The 25,707-nt window shown below is 40.7% G+C and overlaps 1 protein-coding gene across 2 annotated transcripts in view; it reads left to right on the top strand.

Annotated features, from left to right (window-relative positions):
* Positions 1-19,776: 19,776 nt before the first annotated feature.
* TTYH1 (tweety family member 1) overlaps positions 19,777-25,707 on the top strand; it is a 240,303-nt gene continuing 234,372 nt past the window's right edge. The window contains exon 1 of one of the 2 annotated variants that reach the window (XM_073656482.1): positions 19,777-20,125. In XM_073656482.1, the coding sequence (XP_073512583.1) occupies positions 20,000-20,125 (126 nt within the window). In that variant the 5' untranslated portion in view covers positions 19,777-19,999. The remainder of the gene's footprint in view (positions 20,126-25,707) is intronic. The other variant, XM_073656483.1, reaches the window with a different exon arrangement.

The following is a 25,707-nucleotide window of genomic DNA, read 5'->3' as shown; positions in this document are numbered from 1 at the left end:
ATAATAGAGATTTTTTACCGTGGGATGGCAAAACCACAGTTATTGTTTACTGGGGTATACCACACTTTTTTAAATAGAGATATTTGCGGTTGAACAGTGAGCGACACACTCAAACTGCTTTTTTTCAGATACCAAAGGCCCAAAACTGGATAGTACAGCGATTTGACACGTGGAACTGCAACACCACACTGGGATGTCCGGCCTACACAAGACTATTTTCAACAGATATATTTTTGTGTCACAACAGTCAGGAGACACTAATGTTTTTCTTTACGGTAAAAACTACCAAAAGCTGAATAATAGAGATTTTTTACCGTGGGATGGCAAAACCACAGTTATTGTTTACTGGGGTATACCACACTTTTTTAAATAGAGATATTTGCGGCTGAACAGTGAGCGACACATTCAAACTGCTTTTTTTTAGATACCAAAGGCCCAAAACTGGATAGTACAGCGATTTGCCCCATGGAACTGCGAAACCACACTGGGATGTCGGGCCTACACAAGACTATTTTCAACAGATATATTTTTGTGTCACAACAGTCAGGAGACACTACTGTTTTTCTTCACGGAAAAAACTACCAAAAGCTGAATAATAGAGATTTTTTACCGTGGGATGGCAAAACCACAGTTATTGTTTACTGGGGTATACCACACTTTTTTAAATAGAGATATTTGCGGCTGAACAGTGAGCGACAAACTTAAACTGCTTTTTTTTTAGATACCAAAGGCCCAAAACTGGATAGTACAGCGATTTGCCCCGTGGAACTGCGAAACCACACTGGGATGTCAGGCCTACACAAGACTATTTTCAACAGATATATTTTTGTGTCACAACAGTCGGGAGACACTACTGTTTTTCTTTACGGAAAAAACTACCAAAAGCTGAATAATTGAGATTTTTTACCGTGGGATGGCAAAACCACAGTTATTGTTTACTCGGGTATACCACACTTTTTTAAATAGAGATATTTGCGGCTGAACAGTGAGCGACACACTCAAACTGCTTTTTTTTTAGATACCAAAGGCCCAAAACTGGATAGTGCAGCGATTTGACCCGTGGAACTGCGAAACCACACTGGGATGTCGGGCCTACACAAGGCTCTTTTCAACAGATATATTTTTGCGTCACAACAGTCAGGAGACACTAATGTTTTTCTTTACGGAAAAAACTACCAAAAGCTGAATAATAGAGATTTTTTACCGTGGGATGGCAAAACCACAGTTATTGTTTACTGGGGTACACCACACTTTTTTAATTAGAGATATTTGCGGCTGAACAGTGAGCGACACACTCAAACTGCTTTTTTTTTTTAGATACAAAAGGCCCAAAACTGGATAGTACAGCGATTTGCCCCATGGAACTGCGAAACCACACTGGGATGTCAGGCCTACACAATACTATTTTCAACAGATATATTTTTGTGTCACAATAGTCAGGAGACACTACTGTTTTTCTTTACGGAAAAAACAACCAAAAGCTGAATAATAGAGATTTTTTACCGTGGGATGGCAAAACCACAGTTATTGTTTACTGGGGTATACCACACTTTTTTAAATAGAGATATTTGTGGTTGAACAGTGAGCGACACACTCAAACTGCTTTTTTTTCAGATACCAAAGGCCCAAAATTGGATAGTACAGCGATTTGACACGTGGAACTGCAACACCACACTGGGATGTCCGGCCTACACAAGACTATTTTCAACAGATATATTTTTGTGTCACAACAGTCAGGAGACACTAATGTTTTTCTTTACGGTAAAAACTACCAAAAGCTGAATAATAGAGATTTTTTACCGTGGGATGGCAAAACCACAGTTATTGTTTACTGGGGAATACCACACTTTTTTAAATAGAGATATTTGCGGCTGAACAGTGAGCGTCACACTCAAACTGCTTCTTTTTTAGATACCAAAGGCCCAAAACTGGATAGTACAGCGATTTGCCCCATGGAACTGCAAAACCACACTGGGATGTCGGGCCTACACAAGACTATTTTCAACAGATATATTTTTGTGTCACAACAGTCAGGAGACACTACTGTTTTTCTTTACGGAAAAAACAACCAAAAGCTGAATAATAGAGATTTTTTACCGTGGGATGGCAAAACCACAGATATATTGTTTACTGGGGTATACCACACTTTTTTAAATAGAGATATTTGCGGCTGAACAGAGAGCGAAACACTCAAACTGCTTTTTTTTTAGATACCAACGGCCCAAAACTGGATAGTACAGTGATTTGACCCGTGGAACTGCAAAACCACACTGGGATGTCCGGCCTACACAAGACTACTTTCAACAGATATATTTTTGTGTCACAACAGTCAGGAGACACTAATGTTTTTCTTTACGGAAAAAACTACCAAAAGCTGAATAATAGAGATTTTTTACCGTGGGATGGCAAAACCACAGTTATTGTTTACTGGGGTATACCACACTTTTTTAAATAGAGATATTTGCGACTGAATAGTGAGCGACACACTCAAACTGCTTTTTTTTTAGATACCAAAGGCCCAAAACTGGATAGTACAGCGATTTGACCGTGGAACTGCAACACCACACCGGGATGTCGGGCCTACACAAGACTATTTTCAACAGATATATTTTTGTGTCACAACAGTCAGGAGACACTACTGTTTTTCTTTACGGAAAAAACTACCAAAAGCTGATTAATAGAGACTTTTTACCGTGGAATGGCAAAACCACAGTTATTGTTTACTGGGGTATACCACACTTTTTTAAATAGAGATATTTGCGGCTGAACAGAGAGCGACACACTCAAACTGCTTTTTTTTTAGATACCAACGGCCCAAAACTGGATAGTACAGCGATTTGACCCGTGGAACTGCGAAACCACACTGGGATGTCGGGCCTACACAAGACTATTTTCAACAGATATATTTTTGTGTCACAGCAGTCAGGAGACACTACTGTTTTTCTTTACGGAAAAAAACTACCAAAAGCTGAATAATAGAGTTTTTTTACCGTGGGATGGCAAAACCACAGTTATTGTTTACTGGGGTATACCACACTTTTTTAAATAGAGATATTTGCGGCTGAACAGTGAGCGACACACTCAAACTGCATTTTTTTTAGATACCAAAGGCCCAAAACTGGATAGTACAGCGATTTGACCCGTGGAACTGCAAAACCACACTGGGATGTCCGGCCCACACAAGACTATTTTCAACAGATATATTTTTGTGTCACAACAGTCAGGAGACACTACTGTTTTTCTTTACGGAAAAAACTACCAAAAGCTGAATAATAGAGATTTTTTACCGTGGGATGGCAAAACCACAGTTATTGTTTACTGGGGTATACCACACTTTTTTAAATAGAGATATTTGCGGCTGAACAGTGAGCGACACATTCAAACTGCTTTTTTTTTAGATACCAAAGGCCCAAAACTGGATAGTACAGCGATTTGCCCCATGGAACTGCAAAACCACACTGGGATGTCGGGCCTACACAAGACTATTTTCAACAGATATATTTTTGTGTCACAACAGTCAGGAGACACTACTGTTTTTCTTCACGGAAAAAACTACCAAAAGCTGAATAATAGAGATTTTTTACTGTGGGATGGCAAAACCACAGTTATTGTTTACTGGGGTATACCACACTTTTTTAAATAGAGATATTTGCGGCTGAACAGTGAGCGACAAACTTAAACTGCTTTTTTTTTAGATACCAAAGGCCCAAAACTGGATAGTACAGCGATTTGCCCCGTGGAACTGCGAAACCACACTGGGATGTCGGGCCTACACAAGACTATTTTCAACAGATATATTTTTGTGTCACAACAGTCGGGAGACACTACTGTTTTTCTTTACGGAAAAAACTACCAAAAGCTGAATAATTGAGATTTTTTACCGTGGGATGGCAAAACCACAGTTATTGTTTACTCGGGTATACCACACTTTTTTAAATAGAGATATTTGCGGCTGAACAGTGAGCGACACACTCAAACTGCTTTTTTTTTAGATACCAGAGGCCCAAAACTGGATAGTGCAGCGATTTGACCCGTGGAACTGCGAAACCACACTGGGATGTTGGGCCTACACAAGGCTCTTTTCAACAGATATATTTTTGCGTCACAACAGTCAGGAGACACTAATGTTTTTCTTTACGGAAAAAACTACCAAAAGCTGAATAATAGAGATTTTTTACCGTGGGATGGCAAAACCACAGTTATTGTTTACTGGGGTATACCACACTTTTTTAATTAGAGATATTTCCGGCTGAACAGTGAGCGACACACTCAAACTGCTTTTTTTTTTTTAGATACAAAAGGCCCAAAACTGGATAGTACAGCGATTTGCCCCATGGAACTGCGAAACCACACTGGGATGTCAGGCCTACACAAGACTATTTTCAACAGATATATTTTTGTGTCACAATAGTCAGGAGACACTACTGTTTTTCTTTACGGAAAAAACAACCAAAAGCTGAATAATAGAGATTTTTTACCGTGGGATGGCAAAACCACAGTTATTGTTTACTGGGGTATACCACACTTTTTTAAATAGAGATATTTGCGGTTGAACAGTGAGCGACACACTCAAACTGCTTTTTTTCAGATACCAAAGGCCCAAAACTGGATAGTACAGCGATTTGACACGTGGAACTGCAACACCACACTGGGATGTCCGGCCTACACAAGACTATTTTCAACAGATATATTTTTGTGTCACAACAGTCAGGAGACACTAATGTTTTTCTTTACGGTAAAAACTACCAAAAGCTGAATAATAGAGATTTTTTACCGTGGGATGGCAAAACCACAGTTATTGTTTACTGGGGAATACCACACTTTTTTAAATAGAGATATTTGCAGCTGAACAGTGAGCGTCACACTCAAACTGCTTCTTTTTTAGATACCAAAGGCCCAAAACTGGATAGTACAGCGATTTGCCCCGTGGAACTGCAAAACCACACTGGGATGTCGGGCCTACACAAGACTATTTTCAACAGATATATTTTTGTGTCACAACAGTCGGGAGAACACTACTGTTTTTCTTTACGGAAAAAACTACCAAAAGCTGAATAATAGAGATTTTTTACCGTGGGATGGCAAAACCACAGTTATTGTTTACTCGTGTATACCACACTTTTTTAAATAGAGATATTTGCGGCTGAACAGTGAGCGACACACTCAAACTGCTTTTTTTTTTAGATACCAAAGGCCCAAAACTGGATAGTACAGCGATTTGACCCGTGGAACTGCAAAACCACACTGGGATGTCGGGCCTACACAAGACTATTTTCAACAGATATATTTTTGTGTCACAACAGTCAGGAGACACTACTGTTTTTCTTTACGGAAAAAACAACCAAAAGCTGAATAATAGAGATTTTTTACCGTGGGATGGCAAAACCACAGATATATTGTTTACTGGGGTATACCACACTTTTTTAAATAGAGATATTTGCGGCTGAACAGAGAGCGAAACACTCAAACTGCTTTTTTTTTAGATACCAACGGCCCAAAACTGGATAGTACAGCGATTTGCCCCATGGAACTGCGAAACCACACTGGGATGTCAGGCCTACACAAGACTATTTTCAACAGATATATTTTTGTGTCACAATAGTCAGGAGACACTACTGTTTTTCTTTACGGAAAAAACAACCAAAAGCTGAATAATAGAGATTTTTTACCGTGGGATGGCAAAACCACAGTTATTGTTTACTGGGGTATACCACACTTTTTTAAATAGAGATATTTGCGGTTGAACAGTGAGCGACACACTCAAACTGCTTTTTTTCAGATACCAAAGGCCCAAAACTGGATAGTACAGCGATTTGACACGTGGAACTGCAACACCACACTGGGATGTCCGGCCTACACAAGACTATTTTCAACAGATATATTTTTGTGTCACAACAGTCAGGAGACACTAATGTTTTTCTTTACGGTAAAAACTACCAAAAGCTGAATAATAGAGATTTTTTACCGTGGGATGGCAAAACCACAGTTATTGTTTACTGGGGAATACCACACTTTTTTAAATAGAGATATTTGCAGCTGAACAGTGAGCGTCACACTCAAACTGCTTCTTTTTTAGATACCAAAGGCCCAAAACTGGATAGTACAGCGATTTGCCCCGTGGAACTGCAAAACCACACTGGGATGTCGGGCCTACACAAGACTATTTTCAACAGATATATTTTTGTGTCACAACAGTCGGGAGAACACTACTGTTTTTCTTTACGGAAAAAACTACCAAAAGCTGAATAATAGAGATTTTTTACCGTGGGATGGCAAAACCACAGTTATTGTTTACTCGTGTATACCACACTTTTTTAAATAGAGATATTTGCGGCTGAACAGTGAGCGACACACTCAAACTGCTTTTTTTTTTAGATACCAAAGGCCCAAAACTGGATAGTACAGCGATTTGACCCGTGGAACTGCAAAACCACACTGGGATGTCGGGCCTACACAAGACTATTTTCAACAGATATATTTTTGTGTCACAACAGTCAGGAGACACTACTGTTTTTCTTTACGGAAAAAACAACCAAAAGCTGAATAATAGAGATTTTTTACCGTGGGATGGCAAAACCACAGATATATTGTTTACTGGGGTATACCACACTTTTTTAAATAGAGATATTTGCGGCTGAACAGAGAGCGAAACACTCAAACTGCTTTTTTTTTAGATACCAACGGCCCAAAACTGGATAGTACAGTGATTTGACCCGTGGAACTGCAAAACCACACTGGGATGTCCGGCCTACACAAGACTATTTTCAACAGATATATTTTTGTGTCACAACAGTCAGGAGACACTAATGTTTTTCTTTACGGAAAAAACAACCAAAAGCTGAATAATAGAGATTTTTTACCGTGGGATGGCAAAACCACAGTTATTGTTTACTGGGGTATACCACACTTTTTTAAATAGAGATATTTGCGGCTGAATAGTGAGCGACACACTCAAACTGCTTTTTTTTTAGATACCAAAGGCCCAAAATTGGATAGTACAGCGATTTGACCGTGGAACTGCAACACCACACTGGGATGTCGGGCCTACACAAGACTATTTTCAACAGATATATTTTTGTGTCACAACAGTCGGGAGACACTACTGTTTTTCTTTACGGAAAAAACTACCAAAAGCTGAATAATAGAGATTTTTTACCGTGGGATGGCAAAACCACATTTATTGTTTACTCGGGTATACCACACTTTTTTAAATAGAGATATTTGCAGCTGAACAGTGAGGGACACACTCAAACTGCTTTTTTTTTAGATACCAAAGGCCCAAAACTGGATAGTACAGCGATTTGACCCATGGAACTGCAAAACCACACTGGGATGTCGGGCCCACACAAGGCTCTTTTCAACAGATATATTTTTGTGTCACAACAGTCAGGAGACACTACTGTTTTTCTTTACGGAAAAAACTGCCAAAAGCTGAATAATAGAGATTTTTTACCGTGGAATGGCAAAACCACAGTTATTGTTTACTGGGGTATACCACACTTTTTTAAATAGAAATATTTGCGGCTGAACAGTGAGCGACACACTCAAACTGCTTTTTTTTTAGATACCAAAGGCCCAAAACTGGATAGTACAGCGATTTGCCCCCTGGAACTGCGAAACCACACTGGGATGTCGGGCCTACACAAGACTATTTTCAACAGATATATTTTTGTGTCACAACAGTCGGGAGACACTACTGTTTTTCTTTACGGAAAAAACTACCAAAAGCTGAATAATAGAGATTTTTTACCGTGAGATGGCAAAACCACAGTTATTGTTTACTCGGGTATACCACACTTTTTTAAATAGAGATATTTGCGGCTGAACAGTGAGCGACACACTCAAACTGCTTTTTTTTTAGATACCAAAGGCCCAAAACTGGATAGTACAGCGATTTGACCCGTGGAACTGCGAAACCACACCGGGATGTCGGGCCTACACAAGGCTCTTTTCAACAGATATATTTTTGTGTCACAACAGTGAGGAGACACTACTGTTTTTCTTTACGGAAAAAACTACCAAAAGCTGAATAATAGAGATTTTTTACCGTGGGATGGCAAAACCACAGTTATTGTTTACTGGGGTATACCACACTTTTTTAAATAGAGATATTTGCGGCTGAATAGTGAGCGACACACTCAAACTGCTTTCTTTTTAGATACCAAAGGCCCAAAACTGGATAGTACAGCGATTTGACCCGTGGAACTGCAAAACCACACTGGGATGTCGGGCCTACACAAGACTATTTTCAACAGATATATTTTTGTGTCACAACAGTCAGGAGACACTACTGTTTTTCTTTACGGAAAAAACAACCAAAAGCTGAATAATAGAGATTTTTTACCGTGGGATGGCAAAACCACAGATATATTGTTTACTGGGGTATACCACACTTTTTTAAATAGAGATATTTGCAGCTGAACAGAGAGCGAAACACTCAAACTGCTTTTTTTTTAGATACCAACGGCCCAAAACTGGATAGTACAGTGATTTGACCCGTGGAACTGCAAAACCACACTGGGATGTCCGGCCTACACAAGACTATTTTCAACAGATATATTTTTGTGTCACAACAGTCAGGAGACACTAATGATTTTCTTTACGGAAAAAACAACCAAAAGCTGAATAATAGAGATTTTTTACCGTGGGATGGCAAAACCACAGTTATTGTTTACTGGGGTATACCACACTTTTTAAAATAGAGATATTTGCGGCTGAATAGTAAGCGACACACTCAAACTGCTTTTTTTTTAGATACCAAAGGCCCAAAACTGGATAGTACAGCGATTTGACCGTGGAACTGCAACACCACACCGGGATGTCGGGCCTACACAAGACTATTTTCAACAGATATATTTTTGTGTCACAACAGTCGGGAGACACTACTGTTTTTCTTTACGGAAAAAACTACCAAAAGCTGAATAATAGAGATTTTTTACCGTGGGATGGCAAAACCACATTTATTGTTTACTCGGGTATACCACACTTTTTTAAATAGAGATATTTGCAGCTGAACAGTGAGGGACACACTCAAAATGCTTTTTTCTTAGATACCAAAGGCCCAAAACTGGATAGTACAGCGATTTGACCCATGGAACTGCAAAACCACACTGGGATGTCGGGCCCACACAAGGCTCTTTTCAACAGATATATTTTTGTGTCACAACAGTCAGGAGACACTACTGTTTTTCTTTACGGAAAAAACTACCAAAAGCTGAATAATAGAGATTTTTTACCGTGGAATGGCAAAACCACAGTTATTGTTTACTGGGGTATACCACACTTTTTTAAATAGAAATATTTGCGGCTGAACAGTGAGCGACACACTCAAACTGCTTTTTTTTTAGATACCAAAGGCCCAAAACTGGATAGTACAGCGATTTGCCCCGTGGAACTGCGAAACCACACTGGGATGTCGGGCCTATACAAGACTATTTTCAACAGATATATTTTTGTGTCACAACAGTCGGGAGACACTACTGTTTTTCTTTACGGAAAAAACTACCAAAAGCTGAATAATAGAGATTTTTTACCGTGAGATGGCAAAACCACAGTTATTGTTTACTCGGGTATACCACACTTTTTTAAATAGAGATATTTGCGGCTGAACAGTGAGCGACACACTCAAACTGCTTTTTTTTTAGATACCAAAGGCCCAAAACTGGATAGTACAGTGATTTGACCCGTGGAACTGCGAAACCACACCGGGATGTCGGGCCTACACAAGGCTCTTTTCAACAGATATATTTTTGTGTCACAACAGTGAGGAGACACTACTGTTTTTCTTTACGGAAAAAACTACCAAAAGCTGAATAATAGAGATTTTTTACCGTGGGATGGCAAAACCACAGTTATTGTTTACTGGGGTATACCACACTTTTTTAAATAGAGATATTTGCGGCTGAATAGTGAGCGACACACTCAAACTGCTTTCTTTTTAGATACCAAAGGCCCAAAACTGGATAGTACAGCGATTTGCCCCGTGGAACTGCGAAACCACACTGGGATGTCGGGCCTACACAAGACTATTTTCAACAGATATATTTTTGTGTCACAACAGTCGGGAGACACTACTGTTTTTCTTTACGGAAAAAACTACCAAAAGCTGAATAATAGAGATTTTTTACCGTGAGATGGCAAAACCACAGTTATTGTTTACTCGGGTATACCACACTTTTTTAAATAGAGATATATGCGGCTGAACAGTGAGCGACACACTCAAACTGCTTTTTTTTTAGATACCAAAGGCCCAAAACTGGATAGTACAGCGATTTGACCCGTGGAACTGCGAAACCACACCGGGATGTCGGGCCTACACAAGGCTCTTTTCAACAGATATATTTTTGTGTCACAACAGTCAGGAGACACTACTGTTTTTCTTTACGGAAAAAACAACCAAAAGCTGAATAATAGAGATTTTTTACCGTGGGATGGCAAAACCACAGATATATTGTTTACTGGGGTATACCACACTTTTTTAAATAGAGATATTTGCGGCTGAACAGAGAGCGAAACACTCAAACTGCTTTTTTTTTAGATACCAACGGCCCAAAACTGGATAGTACAGCGATTTGCCCCATGGAACTGCGAAACCACACTGGGATGTCAGGCCTACACAAGACTATTTTCAACAGATATATTTTTGTGTCACAATAGTCAGGAGACACTACTGTTTTTCTTTACGGAAAAAACAACCAAAAGCTGAATAATAGAGATTTTTTACCGTGGGATGGCAAAACCACAGTTATTGTTTACTGGGGTATACCACACTTTTTTAAATAGAGATATTTGCGGTTGAACAGTGAGCGACACACTCAAACTGCTTTTTTTCAGATACCAAAGGCCCAAAACTGGATAGTACAGCGATTTGACACGTGGAACTGCAACACCACACTGGGATGTCCGGCCTACACAAGACTATTTTCAACAGATATATTTTTGTGTCACAACAGTCAGGAGACACTAATGTTTTTCTTTACGGTAAAAACTACCAAAAGCTGAATAATAGAGATTTTTTACCGTGGGATGGCAAAACCACAGTTATTGTTTACTGGGGAATACCACACTTTTTTAAATAGAGATATTTGCAGCTGAACAGTGAGCGTCACACTCAAACTGCTTCTTTTTTAGATACCAAAGGCCCAAAACTGGATAGTACAGCGATTTGCCCCGTGGAACTGCAAAACCACACTGGGATGTCGGGCCTACACAAGACTATTTTCAACAGATATATTTTTGTGTCACAACAGTCGGGAGAACACTACTGTTTTTCTTTACGGAAAAAACTACCAAAAGCTGAATAATAGAGATTTTTTACCGTGGGATGGCAAAACCACAGTTATTGTTTACTCGTGTATACCACACTTTTTTAAATAGAGATATTTGCGGCTGAACAGTGAGCGACACACTCAAACTGCTTTTTTTTTTAGATACCAAAGGCCCAAAACTGGATAGTACAGCGATTTGACCCGTGGAACTGCAAAACCACACTGGGATGTCGGGCCTACACAAGACTATTTTCAACAGATATATTTTTGTGTCACAACAGTCAGGAGACACTACTGTTTTTCTTTACGGAAAAAACAACCAAAAGCTGAATAATAGAGATTTTTTACCGTGGGATGGCAAAACCACAGATATATTGTTTACTGGGGTATACCACACTTTTTTAAATAGAGATATTTGCGGCTGAACAGAGAGCGAAACACTCAAACTGCTTTTTTTTTAGATACCAACGGCCCAAAACTGGATAGTACAGTGATTTGACCCGTGGAACTGCAAAACCACACTGGGATGTCCGGCCTACACAAGACTATTTTCAACAGATATATTTTTGTGTCACAACAGTCAGGAGACACTAATGTTTTTCTTTACGGAAAAAACAACCAAAAGCTGAATAATAGAGATTTTTTACCGTGGGATGGCAAAACCACAGTTATTGTTTACTGGGGTATACCACACTTTTTTAAATAGAGATATTTGCGGCTGAATAGTGAGCGACACACTCAAACTGCTTTTTTTTTAGATACCAAAGGCCCAAAACTGGATAGTACAGCGATTTGACCGTGGAACTGCAACACCACACTGGGATGTCGGGCCTACACAAGACTATTTTCAACAGATATATTTTTGTGTCACAACAGTCGGGAGACACTACTGTTTTTCTTTACGGAAAAAACTACCAAAAGCTGAATAATAGAGATTTTTTACCGTGGGATGGCAAAACCACATTTATTGTTTACTCGGGTATACCACACTTTTTTAAATAGAGATATTTGCAGCTGAACAGTGAGGGACACACTCAAACTGCTTTTTTTTTAGATACCAAAGGCCCAAAACTGGATAGTACAGCGATTTGACCCATGGAACTGCAAAACCACACTGGGATGTCGGGCCCACACAAGGCTCTTTTCAACAGATATATTTTTGTGTCACAACAGTCAGGAGACACTACTGTTTTTCTTTACGGAAAAAACTGCCAAAAGCTGAATAATAGAGATTTTTTACCGTGGAATGGCAAAACCACAGTTATTGTTTACTGGGGTATACCACACTTTTTTAAATAGAAATATTTGCGGCTGAACAGTGAGCGACACACTCAAACTGCTTTTTTTTTAGATACCAAAGGCCCAAAACTGGATAGTACAGCGATTTGCCCCGTGGAACTGCGAAACCACACTGGGATGTCGGGCCTACACAAGACTATTTTCAACAGATATATTTTTGTGTCACAACAGTCGGGAGACACTACTGTTTTTCTTTACGGAAAAAACTACCAAAAGCTGAATAATAGAGATTTTTTACCGTGAGATGGCAAAACCACAGTTATTGTTTACTCGGGTATACCACACTTTTTTAAATAGAGATATTTGCGGCTGAACAGTGAGCGACACACTCAAACTGCTTTTTTTTTAGATACCAAAGGCCCAAAACTGGATAGTACAGCGATTTGACCCGTGGAACTGCGAAACCACACCGGGATGTCGGGCCTACACAAGGCTCTTTTCAACAGATATATTTTTGTGTCACAACAGTGAGGAGACACTACTGTTTTTCTTTACGGAAAAAACTACCAAAAGCTGAATAATAGAGATTTTTTACCGTGGGATGGCAAAACCACAGTTATTGTTTACTGGGGTATACCACACTTTTTTAAATAGAGATATTTGCGGCTGAATAGTGAGCGACACACTCAAACTGCTTTCTTTTTAGATACCAAAGGCCCAAAACTGGATAGTACAGCGATTTGACCCGTGGAACTGCAAAACCACACTGGGATGTCGGGCCTACACAAGACTATTTTCAACAGATATATTTTTGTGTCACAACAGTCAGGAGACACTACTGTTTTTCTTTACGGAAAAAACAACCAAAAGCTGAATAATAGAGATTTTTTACCGTGGGATGGCAAAACCACAGATATATTGTTTACTGGGGTATACCACACTTTTTTAAATAGAGATATTTGCAGCTGAACAGAGAGCGAAACACTCAAACTGCTTTTTTTTTAGATACCAACGGCCCAAAACTGGATAGTACAGTGATTTGACCCGTGGAACTGCAAAACCACACTGGGATGTCCGGCCTACACAAGACTATTTTCAACAGATATATTTTTGTGTTACAACAGTCAGGAGACACTAATTATTTTCTTTACGGAAAAAACAACCAAAAGCTGAATAATAGAGATTTTTTACCGTGGGATGGCAAAACCACAGTTATTGTTTACTGGGGTATACCACACTTTTTAAAATAGAGATATTTGCGGCTGAATAGTAAGCGACACACTCAAACTGCTTTTTTTTTAGATACCAAAGGCCCAAAACTGGATAGTACAGCGATTTGACCGTGGAACTGCAACACCACACCGGGATGTCGGGCCTACACAAGACTATTTTCAACAGATATATTTTTGTGTCACAACAGTCGGGAGACACTACTGTTTTTCTTTACGGAAAAAACTACCAAAAGCTGAATAATAGAGATTTTTTACCGTGGGATGGCAAAACCACATTTATTGTTTACTCGGGTATACCACACTTTTTTAAATAGAGATATTTGCAGCTGAACAGTGAGGGACACACTCAAAATGCTTTTTTCTTAGATACCAAAGGCCCAAAACTGGATAGTACAGCGATTTGACCCATGGAACTGCAAAACCACACTGGGATGTCGGGCCCACACAAGGCTCTTTTCAACAGATATATTTTTGTGTCACAACAGTCAGGAGACACTACTGTTTTTCTTTACGGAAAAAACTACCAAAAGCTGAATAATAGAGATTTTTTACCGTGGAATGGCAAACCCACAGTTATTGTTTACTGGGGTATACCACACTTTTTTAAATAGAAATATTTGCGGCTGAACAGTGAGCGACACACTCAAACTGCTTTTTTTTTAGATACCAAAGGCCCAAAACTGGATAGTACAGCGATTTGCCCCGTGGAACTGCGAAACCACACTGGGATGTCGGGCCTACACAAGACTATTTTCAACAGATATATTTTTGTGTCACAACAGTCGGGAGACACTACTGTTTTTCTTTACGGAAAAAACTACCAAAAGCTGAATAATAGAGATTTTTTACCGTGAGATGGCAAAACCACAGTTATTGTTTACTCGGGTATACCACACTTTTTTAAATAGAGATATTTGCGGCTGAACAGTGAGCGACACACTCAAACTGCTTTTTTTTTAGATACCAAAGGCCCAAAACTGGATAGTACAGTGATTTGACCCGTGGAACTGCGAAACCACACCGGGATGTCGGGCCTACACAAGGCTCTTTTCAACAGATATATTTTTGTGTCACAACAGTGAGGAGACACTACTGTTTTTCTTTACGGAAAAAACTACCAAAAGCTGAATAATAGAGATTTTTTACCGTGGGATGGCAAAACCACAGTTATTGTTTACTGGGGTATACCACACTTTTTTAAATAGAGATATTTGCGGCTGAATAGTGAGCGACACACTCAAACTGCTTTCTTTTTAGATACCAAAGGCCCAAAACTGGATAGTACAGCGATTTGCCCCGTGGAACTGCGAAACCACACTGGGATGTCGGGCCTACACAAGACTATTTTCAACAGATATATTTTTGTGTCACAACAGTCGGGAGACACTACTGTTTTTCTTTACGGAAAAAACTACCAAAAGCTGAATAATAGAGATTTTTTACCGTGAGATGGCAAAACCACAGTTATTGTTTACTCGGGTATACCACACTTTTTTAAATAGAGATATATGCGGCTGAACAGTGAGCGACACACTCAAACTGCTTTTTTTTTAGATACCAAAGGCCCAAAACTGGATAGTACAGCGATTTGACCCGTGGAACTGCGAAACCACACCGGGATGTCGGGCCTACACAAGGCTCTTTTCAACAGATATATTTTTGTGTCACAACAGTCAGGAGACACTACTGTTTTTCTTTACGGAAAAAACTACCAAAAGCTGAATAATAGAGATTTTTTACCGTGGGATGGCAAAACCACAGTTATTGTTTACTGGGTATACCACACTTTTTTAAATAGAGATATTTGCGGCTGAACAGTGAGCGACACACTCAAACTGCTTTTTTTTAGATACCAAAGGCCCAAAACTGGATAGTACAGTGATTTGACCCGAGGAACTGCAAAACCACTCTGGGATGTCGGGCCTACACAAGACTATTTTCAACAGATATATTTTTGTGTCACAACAGTCAGGAGACACTACTGTTTTTCTTCACGGAAAAAACAACCAAAAGCTGAATAATAGAGATTTTTTACCATGGGATGGCAAAACCACAGTTATTGTTTACTGGGGTATACCACACTTTTTTAAATTGAGATATTTGCGGGTGAACAGTGAGCGACACACTCAAACTGCTTTTTTTTTAGATACCAAAGGCCCAAAACTGGATAGTACAGTGATTTGACCTGTGGAACTGCGAAACCACACTGGGATGTCAGGCCTACACAACGCTATTTTCAACAGATATATTTTTGTGTCACAACAGTCAGGAGACACTACTGTTTTTCTTTACGGAAAAAACTACCAAAAGCTGAATAATAGAGATTTTTTACCGTGGGATGGCAAAACCACAGTTATTGTTTACTGGGGTATACCACACTTTTTTAAATAGAGATATTTGCGACTGATCAGTGAGCGACACACTCAAACTGCTTTTTTTTTAGATACCAAAGGCCCAAAACTGGATAGTACAGCGATTTGACCCGTGGAACTGCGAAACCACACTGGGATGTCGGGCCTACACAAGACTATTTTCAACAGATATATTTTTGTGTCACAACAGTCAGGAGACACTACTGTTTTTCTTTACGGAAAAAACTACCAAAAGCTGAATAATAAAGATTTTTTACCGTGGGATGGCAAAACCACAGTTATTGTTTACTGGGGTATACCACACTTTTTTAAATAGAGATATTTGCGGCTGAACAGTGAGCGACACACTCAAACTGCTTTTTTTTAGATACCAAAGGCCCAAAACTGGATAGTACAGCGATTTGACCCGTGGAACTGCGAAACCACACTGGGATGTCGGGCCTACACAAGACTATTTTCAACAGATATATTTTTGTGTCACAACAGTCAGGAGACACTACTGTTTTTCTTTACGGAAAAAACTACCAAAAGCTGAATAATAGAGATTTTTTACCGTGGGATGGCAAAACCAGTTATTGTTTACTGGGGTATACCACACTTTTTTAAATAGAGATATTTGCGGCTGAACAGTGAGCGACACACTCAAACTGCTTTTTTTTTTAGATACAAATGGCCCAAAATGGATAATACAGAGGTTTGAACCGTGGAACTGCAAAACAACACTTCTGTTTCTCTAGCCTACACCAGACTATTTTCAACAGTTATATTTGTGTCTGAAAAATCAGAGACACTCTTTTTTTGGGGGGACGGCACACACCAAAATGTTAATAAGACGGGTATTTGTACAGTGTGAAGGAAAAAAAAAAAGGAGGATTTAGATAAAAAAAAAAGGATTTTTCCTGGCCCCCGACACCTGGTGCTAAGTCCAGCAATTTCAGCAACAGGAGCACACAGAACTGTAATGCAGCGTTTGCTGGTATAACCACTGTGTCTCCTATACAGCCTGCCTGCCTGCCTGGTATCTGGGATGGATATTAGTCCTGAAAAGGACTCTTTGTTTGTTCTGGCAGCCTTTACAGACCCTACACTAACTATTTTGCAGTTTATATCTCTCCCTAAATCAGCAGCGCTGTCCCTACACTGTCTAATCCGGAGCGACTGTGTCCAAGATGGCGGCGCCCGGTTTTAAATACTCGACGTGACGCTGTACGGCCAACCAATCACTGTAATTCCCTCAACCAACATGGCTGAAGCTTTACAGTGACTGGCTGGCAATCCCTGCATGTTCATTGGCTCTGTAAAGAGCGCCAAACATGCAGGGCGGAGACCCGAGCTCCCGCCCGAGTAACCCGGAAATGCTCGGTGCTCACCGAACATCCCGAGTAGCGTGATGCTCGGGCGAGTACCGAGCAGTGTCGAGCATGTTCGCTCAACACTACTGTTCACCTCACACCTTCAAGGTTTAAAGCCTCACTCACAACTTCTAAGCTTCGCAACATTGCACTTATGTTAATAGCATGCACTTACACATGCAGTCTCTTCTAAATCAACTTCGCCTACAGTCTCGCATTACTGTAGTGGATCATAGTTTCCTCTGGAGGTCAAAACTCAACCTCCATTCTCTCTCAGGATAAAATCTTCTCCACACTTATGGGAAGCTGAATTTCTTTGTCAAAGAGGCAGTTTACTTCCGTAATGTAGCCTGGGGGTAACGCACAGTCCTTAAATATATTTCACTCCCCCAATTATAAATTGTGGGCTTACCAAGGCAGTGTAGCTCTTACCCGCTTAAATGTTCTCTGTGACTCACTAGCAGGAAACATTAGCCCCAATTTATCAAGACCGGTATTTTTCATGCTGGTCTTGATGAGGGGACAGGGTGTAGTGTGAGGCGCCTCTGTGCGCATCTTGTCTAAAATCTTACGCTATTCAAGGAAATGTACATCACTGCTTATCATATATTCAATGTCCTTGATCATGCCCCCATCTCATCCACTTTGAAGGAGTTGAGCAAAAATGGTGTAAAAACACCAAAATTTTCTGACCTTTAAAAGCTTTTAGAGACAGTTTTCTGACATAAAAACTTAGATGAATCAGGGCAATTTGATTTTATACTCCCCTGGCATCTAAAATTACCCCTCAAGCACTGCTTTGCCCATCTAAATCCTGTGCTCTGCTCAGCACCCACAACACTCCTAATGGTGGACACTTCAGACATTCTTAGTCATAGCCAATACTCATCCAGTAATACTGGAACCACAGAGCTGAACACCAACTCTGACACACTCCTCAATCAACCACAACTTAGTGAATGTTCCCCAAATCATACACATAGTCATCATCAAGTGCATAACGTGTTGCAGATATCAGTGCCATGCTTCTAGATTCGAACCCTTTATTCTGTGTTCTGTGGTCGGCATCTCTTTCCGTTGAGCCACAATAGATACACCATTTCTTTGGGTGTTTTAGTTCTGTTATCTTTGTTGCTTGGAGTTTTGGATAACAGGTGTTTGTCATATTTTTCATTTACTCTGTTTGTCTGTCCTAACACCTTTCGGGTGCAGCTTTAAATACCTTCCTCTACTGGTGCTTCCTGCTGGGGATAGACTTTGTTGGATACATTCACTTTGCTGTAGTTTGTGTTGTTTGCAGTAGTTTTGTGTGTGATTCCTTTATTCCTTAGGGAACTACTATTGTAGCGATCCTAGGAGCTACTAAGGACATTCAGGGAAAGCCGCTGTCGAGTGGGGGCGTCATTAAGTTATCATAGGGTGCCAAACTCAGTGGTCAGGCAGGGACAGAATAGGGTCAGAGATGGGCTTATCCTAGTCTGAACAGAGTCCTGTTAGATTCAGGTGTTTGTCTCCCCCTGTGTGAATGTGATTTGCCATTCCCAACAATCAGTCTTCAGCACAGTCATCAGAACCGGGATATTGGAGTAAAATGAATAGTTCATAGGGAAAAGAGAATTTTAGTTTCTACATAGAGCTTAGAAGGATTCAGTTAGTCAGTTTTTAATCATGATATGTCATAGACCTAAAGGAAAAGAGAAGAATTACTGGGTAGAAAGGTAAAATGAGCAATTGTAAGTGCACAGTGCTATATAATATGATGATTGTAATATATTAAGAGGCTAAAAACTTTGATGGGAGGAGGAGGAGGGCTTCTTTAATAAAAACATTTACATTGTTTTTTCTTCTCATTTGGTGGGATCTGTTCTGTGTGGGCACTATCAGTCCGGTGGAGGCCGCCAAGGATTTTCCCCTTCTCATGGCTTTTTAATATACCTTTATATTGTATGGTCTGATGTTTCATGCGTTGTTCACATGTGAAGGCTCTTTTGAGCGCTATGCAGTCAGCTCTAATGAGTTTTCTAAGGGTCTAAAATCCATTCTCATGAGTGAGACTCCTAGCACATATGAACATTGCTAGGCTCCATTCAGTCCCCAATCTCCGGTATAAAACGCACGCTGAGACTTTGTTCAACAGCCCCTGGGAGAGGTCAGATGTCTTCCTAAATGGCCTTTGTAACTTAGTATGAAAGACCACAGAGACGAACCAATTAATAGAAGATTTGTTAATAAACCACTGGGGGGTGCTGCTACGCCCTTCCATATTCTTCCATATCATGTCAATGGCTAGGGATAGACCTACATGTTTGCCTCCTCCCCCTATGTTTTTTGCTTCTGCCTGTTTTAAGCAATTACACTCCAGATGCATCAGTTCCCACCATGTCTGCTGCTTGGATTTGCTACTAACAAGATGAATACTGAGCACTGAAAACAGCGGAAAATCATCAATACAGCGTCCTCAGAGTTTTGCTGATTTTCTCTTTTTTTTGCATTTTTTTTTGTTTTGTCTTTTATTTATTTGTGGTTGCAAAGGAGCCATGAGCTTAAGTCATGGGTACCGGGCATCTTGGTGGACGTACATTTTGCACCAGGTCCCACATACCAATTTCCAGTTTGAAGTGGTGGACAGCAATTTTGCTCCCCAGGAATGGAATTATCAGCAGGTAAGAATGTCAAATTGCGGCTCAGCGTCGAGAAAGCACAGCAGGTGCATCAACAAGAACGCAGGACTGGAATGGGTTAACTTAAAGTTTCCCACCCCGGGGAAGTCAATATTCCCAATTATTTTGCAATCGATACCAATGTAACATAGAACAATCCAGGGGAAAAAAAGGGAAAACTATACAAAAGTTTAACGCCTTCCTTCCTGACATTAATTCCAAGTTGTATAGTATTTCTCGAGTGTGATAATTATGTTCCATGATATCTTAGATTTAGAACAAATTAGTGATGATGGGTAACTGCAAACTTACACAGTCAATATTACCGTTACCTATATTAATATTTCTACTATTAGTAGGATTAATATTTAATTTTAAAAAAATGATTTGTTTGTTTTTGATACTTTATTTTATCGCCCAGATGATGTTTTTTCTTTTACAAGTTACTTTATACTCAAAATTTGTTCAATTTGGAAGGAATTCATTCTTCTTCACATACAAAGCTAGAATATATCAACTTCCATTCATTTTAGTTTCCTATCTATGAGACTGTTACAGAAAATAGAATATTGGCTCAGTTCTCACCAGAATTGGTCCATATGAACGCCAACAGGCAGATGCAATTTTATGCCTATTTAGTTGTGACTCCCACTGGAAAGCATGAGAAAAAAGGCATAGTGTGCTTTCTGGTGCTGTTTTTGTATTTTTTTTTATGTTTAAAAAATATATATACAGTCCACACTTGTGCTAAAGAGACAATTCTTTGGCATATAGTTGGGAATTAAAGTCTATGGTGATATCAATGTAGAAACCTTGAGATTGTTTTGGTGGGTATAATTTTTCCTGAAGTGTGAACGCAGCCTTACACACAATAAATAAAAGCACAACATTTTGTGTTTTGGATATAAATTTTTATAGCTGAGATCATATAGTGTAAACTATGGGTATTTTCACAGGACATGTCATAAATGTCTAAGTAATGCTGGTCCCATCTCTAGGGACCAGCGTCTACCTTGAGAATGGGGCACTTGCTCAGTAATTCTTAGAATTCTCATAGAAGTCACTAGAGAAAGCTGCACATGCGCAGCCACTTCTCTACTGACAACAGTGTAAACTATGGGTATTTTCACAGACATCCATATTCAGTATCTTCTTGCAAGAGTGGGCCAACACTGGCCTTCTGGCAGCTTTGACATTTTAGAAATGTCTGATGGCAGAATAAAAACTGTCTCACTTTTTATTCTAATAAATATTCATGACATTACAAGACTGCCATTGGAGCCAGTAGGGGGCATAAGTAGAGGTAATACATAGTCAAACCTGGGCTTTTGCATAGTCATCCAGAATTTTAAAGATATACTTTGTGTGCCATAGGATATGCCATGAATGTCTAAATAATGCTGGTCCCTTCTCTAGGGACCAGCGTCTACCTTGAGAATGGGCTCAGTAATTCTTAGAACTCTCATAGATATCATTGGAAAGTGCTGCACATGCACAGCCACTTCTCTACTGACAAGAGTAATAGCAGATGCCTGTCCTTGGGAAAACTGTGGACACCACATGTAAAGGGAACCTGAAAGGAGGGGCATAGCTATAATAGATGAAGGGGTTGCAATGGCACCCTGGCCTTGGAGCCTAGGGGGCCCAAAAAGTCATTTTGGCCCATATGAATAGACCTTTACTATTAAGGATTTGCAATGATTTGGGGACCCATTGGAGCAGTTGCATTGGGGATCATGAGCTTCAAGATACACCACCTTGTTTCAGACACTGGCTTTATGGCTTCAGCCATGTAAGGCGTCTCCCGGCAGCTTCTCCCCACCCTCTGCCAATGACAGACAGGTCTCTTCCTATACCTGCTAGTAGGAAGACGCCTGTCTCATATAGCAGTGATTGGAGAGAGTTGCGCATGCGCAGCCTCTTCTCCACTGACAACAGTCGTCAAATAAGGGATCTCTGTTCTTGGGATAACTGTGGATCCCATATGTAAAGGGAACCTGACAGCTGATACATCCTGCCGATCCACAGACAGCATGTACCAGACACTGGCAGCATGTTCCAGATAGTAGTGTTTCAGAGAGAAACATACTTTAAAAGCCGCAGAGCTGCCTGTGAGACTTGTTGGACAGGCATGTACCCGGCGGCTTCACCCCTGCCCGCTGCCAATGACTGACAGGTCAGGAGGGGAAAATCCACTGGGGACTGGTATTTTCAACTAGCTTACCACGCGGCTCGGTTCCCGCTGACTTTTAAAGTATGCTTCTCTCTGAAATAGCAAAGCATATCAGGGTCAAACATACCTGGCTGAAATCAGGCAACCACGGTCTGATCCAGGTTTCAATGTAATGGGCCCCATAGCTATATACCCAGGTTAATCCATAGTGATTTGTTGGTGCCTGACCCATGGCATATCGGGACAATGCCCTGAATACTCTTCTCTACGCCCCTTTACCATTTATACTTCAATACTTTATTAATTGGGTGGCACATATAGGATCACACATAGGAAATAACCCCCTTTGCACAAGCCCATTTCCTAAAGTAATAGGGACGGTGGATAAGTCAGACCAGGTCACACCGCAGCCCTGGAGGAATGTAATACACACTCCTGGAAACTGAAAACCTCTATTGATCCTAAAAAGAAAGGAAACTGATCTAAATGTAATAGGATCTAATGTTTCATCAGGTGTGTAACCTCAGACCTCACAATGCAAGTAAAAATCCCTTTGTGTCCTACAGATCATGAGCAGAAGGGCTCAGGTTAATTTTTTAGCAGCTTCAGTGCAATAATTTACCATGACCTTCATTAGTTGTGATGGTTTGTCCATGGATTTAGTGTCTCCGTGCAACTGTGAGGCCATAAACCAATGTGGAAAATCATAAGTGTTGGATATTTAGGGGGCCATAAGAATGTGCAAGCACCCATGTAAGATCCATCTCTGCACATCGATTAGCAGCCATGACAGCTTATTACAAGACATTCGTCTTACAGACACCATTTGGAGGCCTATTTATTGAGCTCAAGAATTTGCCATTAAATATTCATTGCTTTGACTGTGAAACCACATATCTACCTAGTTTGTCTCTTACAAGACTCAAGACTGTTGGAATCTAACTGCATTTATGCTTTTTTTGTTGGCCTTCTCTCTCTGTAATCTGGTTTTATTGTCTTACGAGACTTGAGAATATCAATGAGTTCTGTGACTGTGGATATAGGAAGGGATATCATGGAAAGAGTGTTGACTATCAAAATGGAACTGGAACCTCAACGTACTAAGTAACTAATCTCGAAATCTCCAAGATTTCGGTCACTGCACCTGCTACATCTTTCCACCACACCGACACACGGAGGTTTCTTGTTATGTTCTGCTACCAAAGCTAAGGAAAGAGAGGAGATCTGTCCCTACTATAAGACTCAGCTGAATCCCTACGATGTAACAGGGAACCTGATCCTGCGATCAGACCTGCTAAAGTCCTAATCTAGTCTGTACGGAGACCTATAGATTTGGGGAGGGAATCCTTACAAGTACTAAGGACTGGGAGGAATATGGGACACCTCCTAACAGAAATAGTAGCAGACAGACGAACAAACAAAATAGATAGAACCTAGAGGTCCGTAGACCAAGCAAACTAACAGAGTTAGATACAGAGCACAGGCTAGCTAGAAAGTAGATATACAATGAAGTCCAGCAAAGCCAGAAGGGCGGAGCAGGATTAAATAGGCCAACAAGGTCATGTGACCAGCAAAGGAAAAAAAACCTAACAGCAAGGTTCTAACAGTACCCCCCCTTCTAAGAGGATCCTCCGGATCCCCTAGGACCAGGCTTATCAGGAAATCTCCTGTGAAACGCTCTGATAAGTCTGGACGCGGAAACATCATCTGACCTCACCCAAGAGTTATCCTCGGGTCCGAAACCTTTCCAGGCCACAAGATACTGCAAACTACCTCTATACCGTCTAGAGTCAAGGATGCGAGAAATTTCAAATTCCCCGTCCTCCACCACCGGAGGAACAGAGGCAGAGGCGTCACCATCCGACACAACAGCTTTTTTTAACAGAGAGACATGAAAGACCGGATTAATTCTCCAGGAGGTAGGAACCTCCAACCTAACAGCAGATTGGTTGACAACCTGAAGCACCTTAAAGGGCCCTACAAACTTGGGACCCAATTTCTTAGAAGGAATCCTCAACCGCAGATTCCTAGAGGACAACCAAACCATGTCACCAACAGCGAACAAAACCTCCTGTCGTTTCCTATCAAAGTAGTCTTTAGATTTTCTGTTGGCCTCCTGAAGATTACCACGCACATCCGTCCAAACTCTTTCCAAATCACCGGAAAAATTCTCCTCCTCAGGCACGGCAGATCCCAACTTGGAGAACGACCCAAACGACGGATGTCTCCCAGAACAACAAAAAAAAGGCGAACAACCAGCAGAAGAAGATGTATGATTGTTCAGAGCAAATTCGGCAAGTGGCAGAAACTCAGACCACCCCTCTTGATTGTCTGCCACAAAACAACGCAAGAACTGCTCAACATCCTGGTTTTTCCTTTCTGTCTGGCCATTAGATTCAGGATGATATCCGGACGAAAACGACAAATGAATTCCCAACCTGTCACAAAAGGCACGCCAAAAACGAGCCACGAACTGAGGACCCCTATCAGAAACAATGTCAGTAGGAACGCCATGAAGTCTGACAATTTCCTTGACAAAGGCCTTAGCGAGAGTTTTAGCGCAGGGCAGTTTGACGAAGGGAACCAAGTGACACATCTTGCTAAAACGGTCCACGACCACCCAGATGACAGTAAAACCCTCAGAGGGGGGAAGGTCAGTTATAAAGTCCATAGCCAAATGTGTCCAAGGAGCACTGGGGACCTCCAAAGGACAAAGCAACCCCGCAGCAGGAGTATGTGAGGACTTAGATCTAGCACATATAGTACATTGGCGCACCCACTTAATGACTTCCTTCTGCCATCCAGGCCACCAAAAACTGCGACCCACCAGTCTCTTGGTCTCAGAGATTCCGGGATGACCTGCCAACCGAGATTCGTGACACTCAACAAACAAATCTCTCCTAAAGGTCCCAGGCACAAACAACCTCCCATGAGGAGTGTTAGATGGGGCATTCTCCTGAGCTTTAAGAATCTCATCTTCCAAAACGGAGTCTAAAGCAGCTATCACAACACCTTCTTGTAAAATGTTTTCCTCTTTCTCAGCACCGACTATGGGAGAAAAACTGCGAGACAAGGCATCCGCCTTAACATTCTTAGTACCAGGGATGTAAGTAACGGAGAAATTAAACCGCGAGAAAAACAGTGCCCACCTAGCCTGACGGGCATTCAGGCGCTTGGCAGCGTCAAGATATATCAGATTTTTATGATCCGTAAGAACCTGAACGGGAAATTCCGCACCTTCCAAGAAGTGGCGCCAGTGTTCAAATGCGAGTTTAATAGCCAATAATTCCCGATTACCAATATCGTAATTCAATTCAGTCTCCGAAAATTTTTTTGAAAAAAATGCACAGGGATGTAATCCATCCCCGTTATCCTGAGACAATACTGCGCCAACCCCCACAGAGGAAGCATC

Source organism: Phyllobates terribilis, unplaced genomic scaffold (assembly GCF_046119375.1).
Source record: "Phyllobates terribilis strain yellow unplaced genomic scaffold, ASM4611937v1 Scaffold_12__6_contigs__length_324123572, whole genome shotgun sequence".
NCBI classification, from domain to species: domain Eukaryota; kingdom Metazoa; phylum Chordata; class Amphibia; order Anura; family Dendrobatidae; genus Phyllobates; species Phyllobates terribilis.
This window is presented reverse-complemented; position numbering and strand designations above follow the sequence as displayed.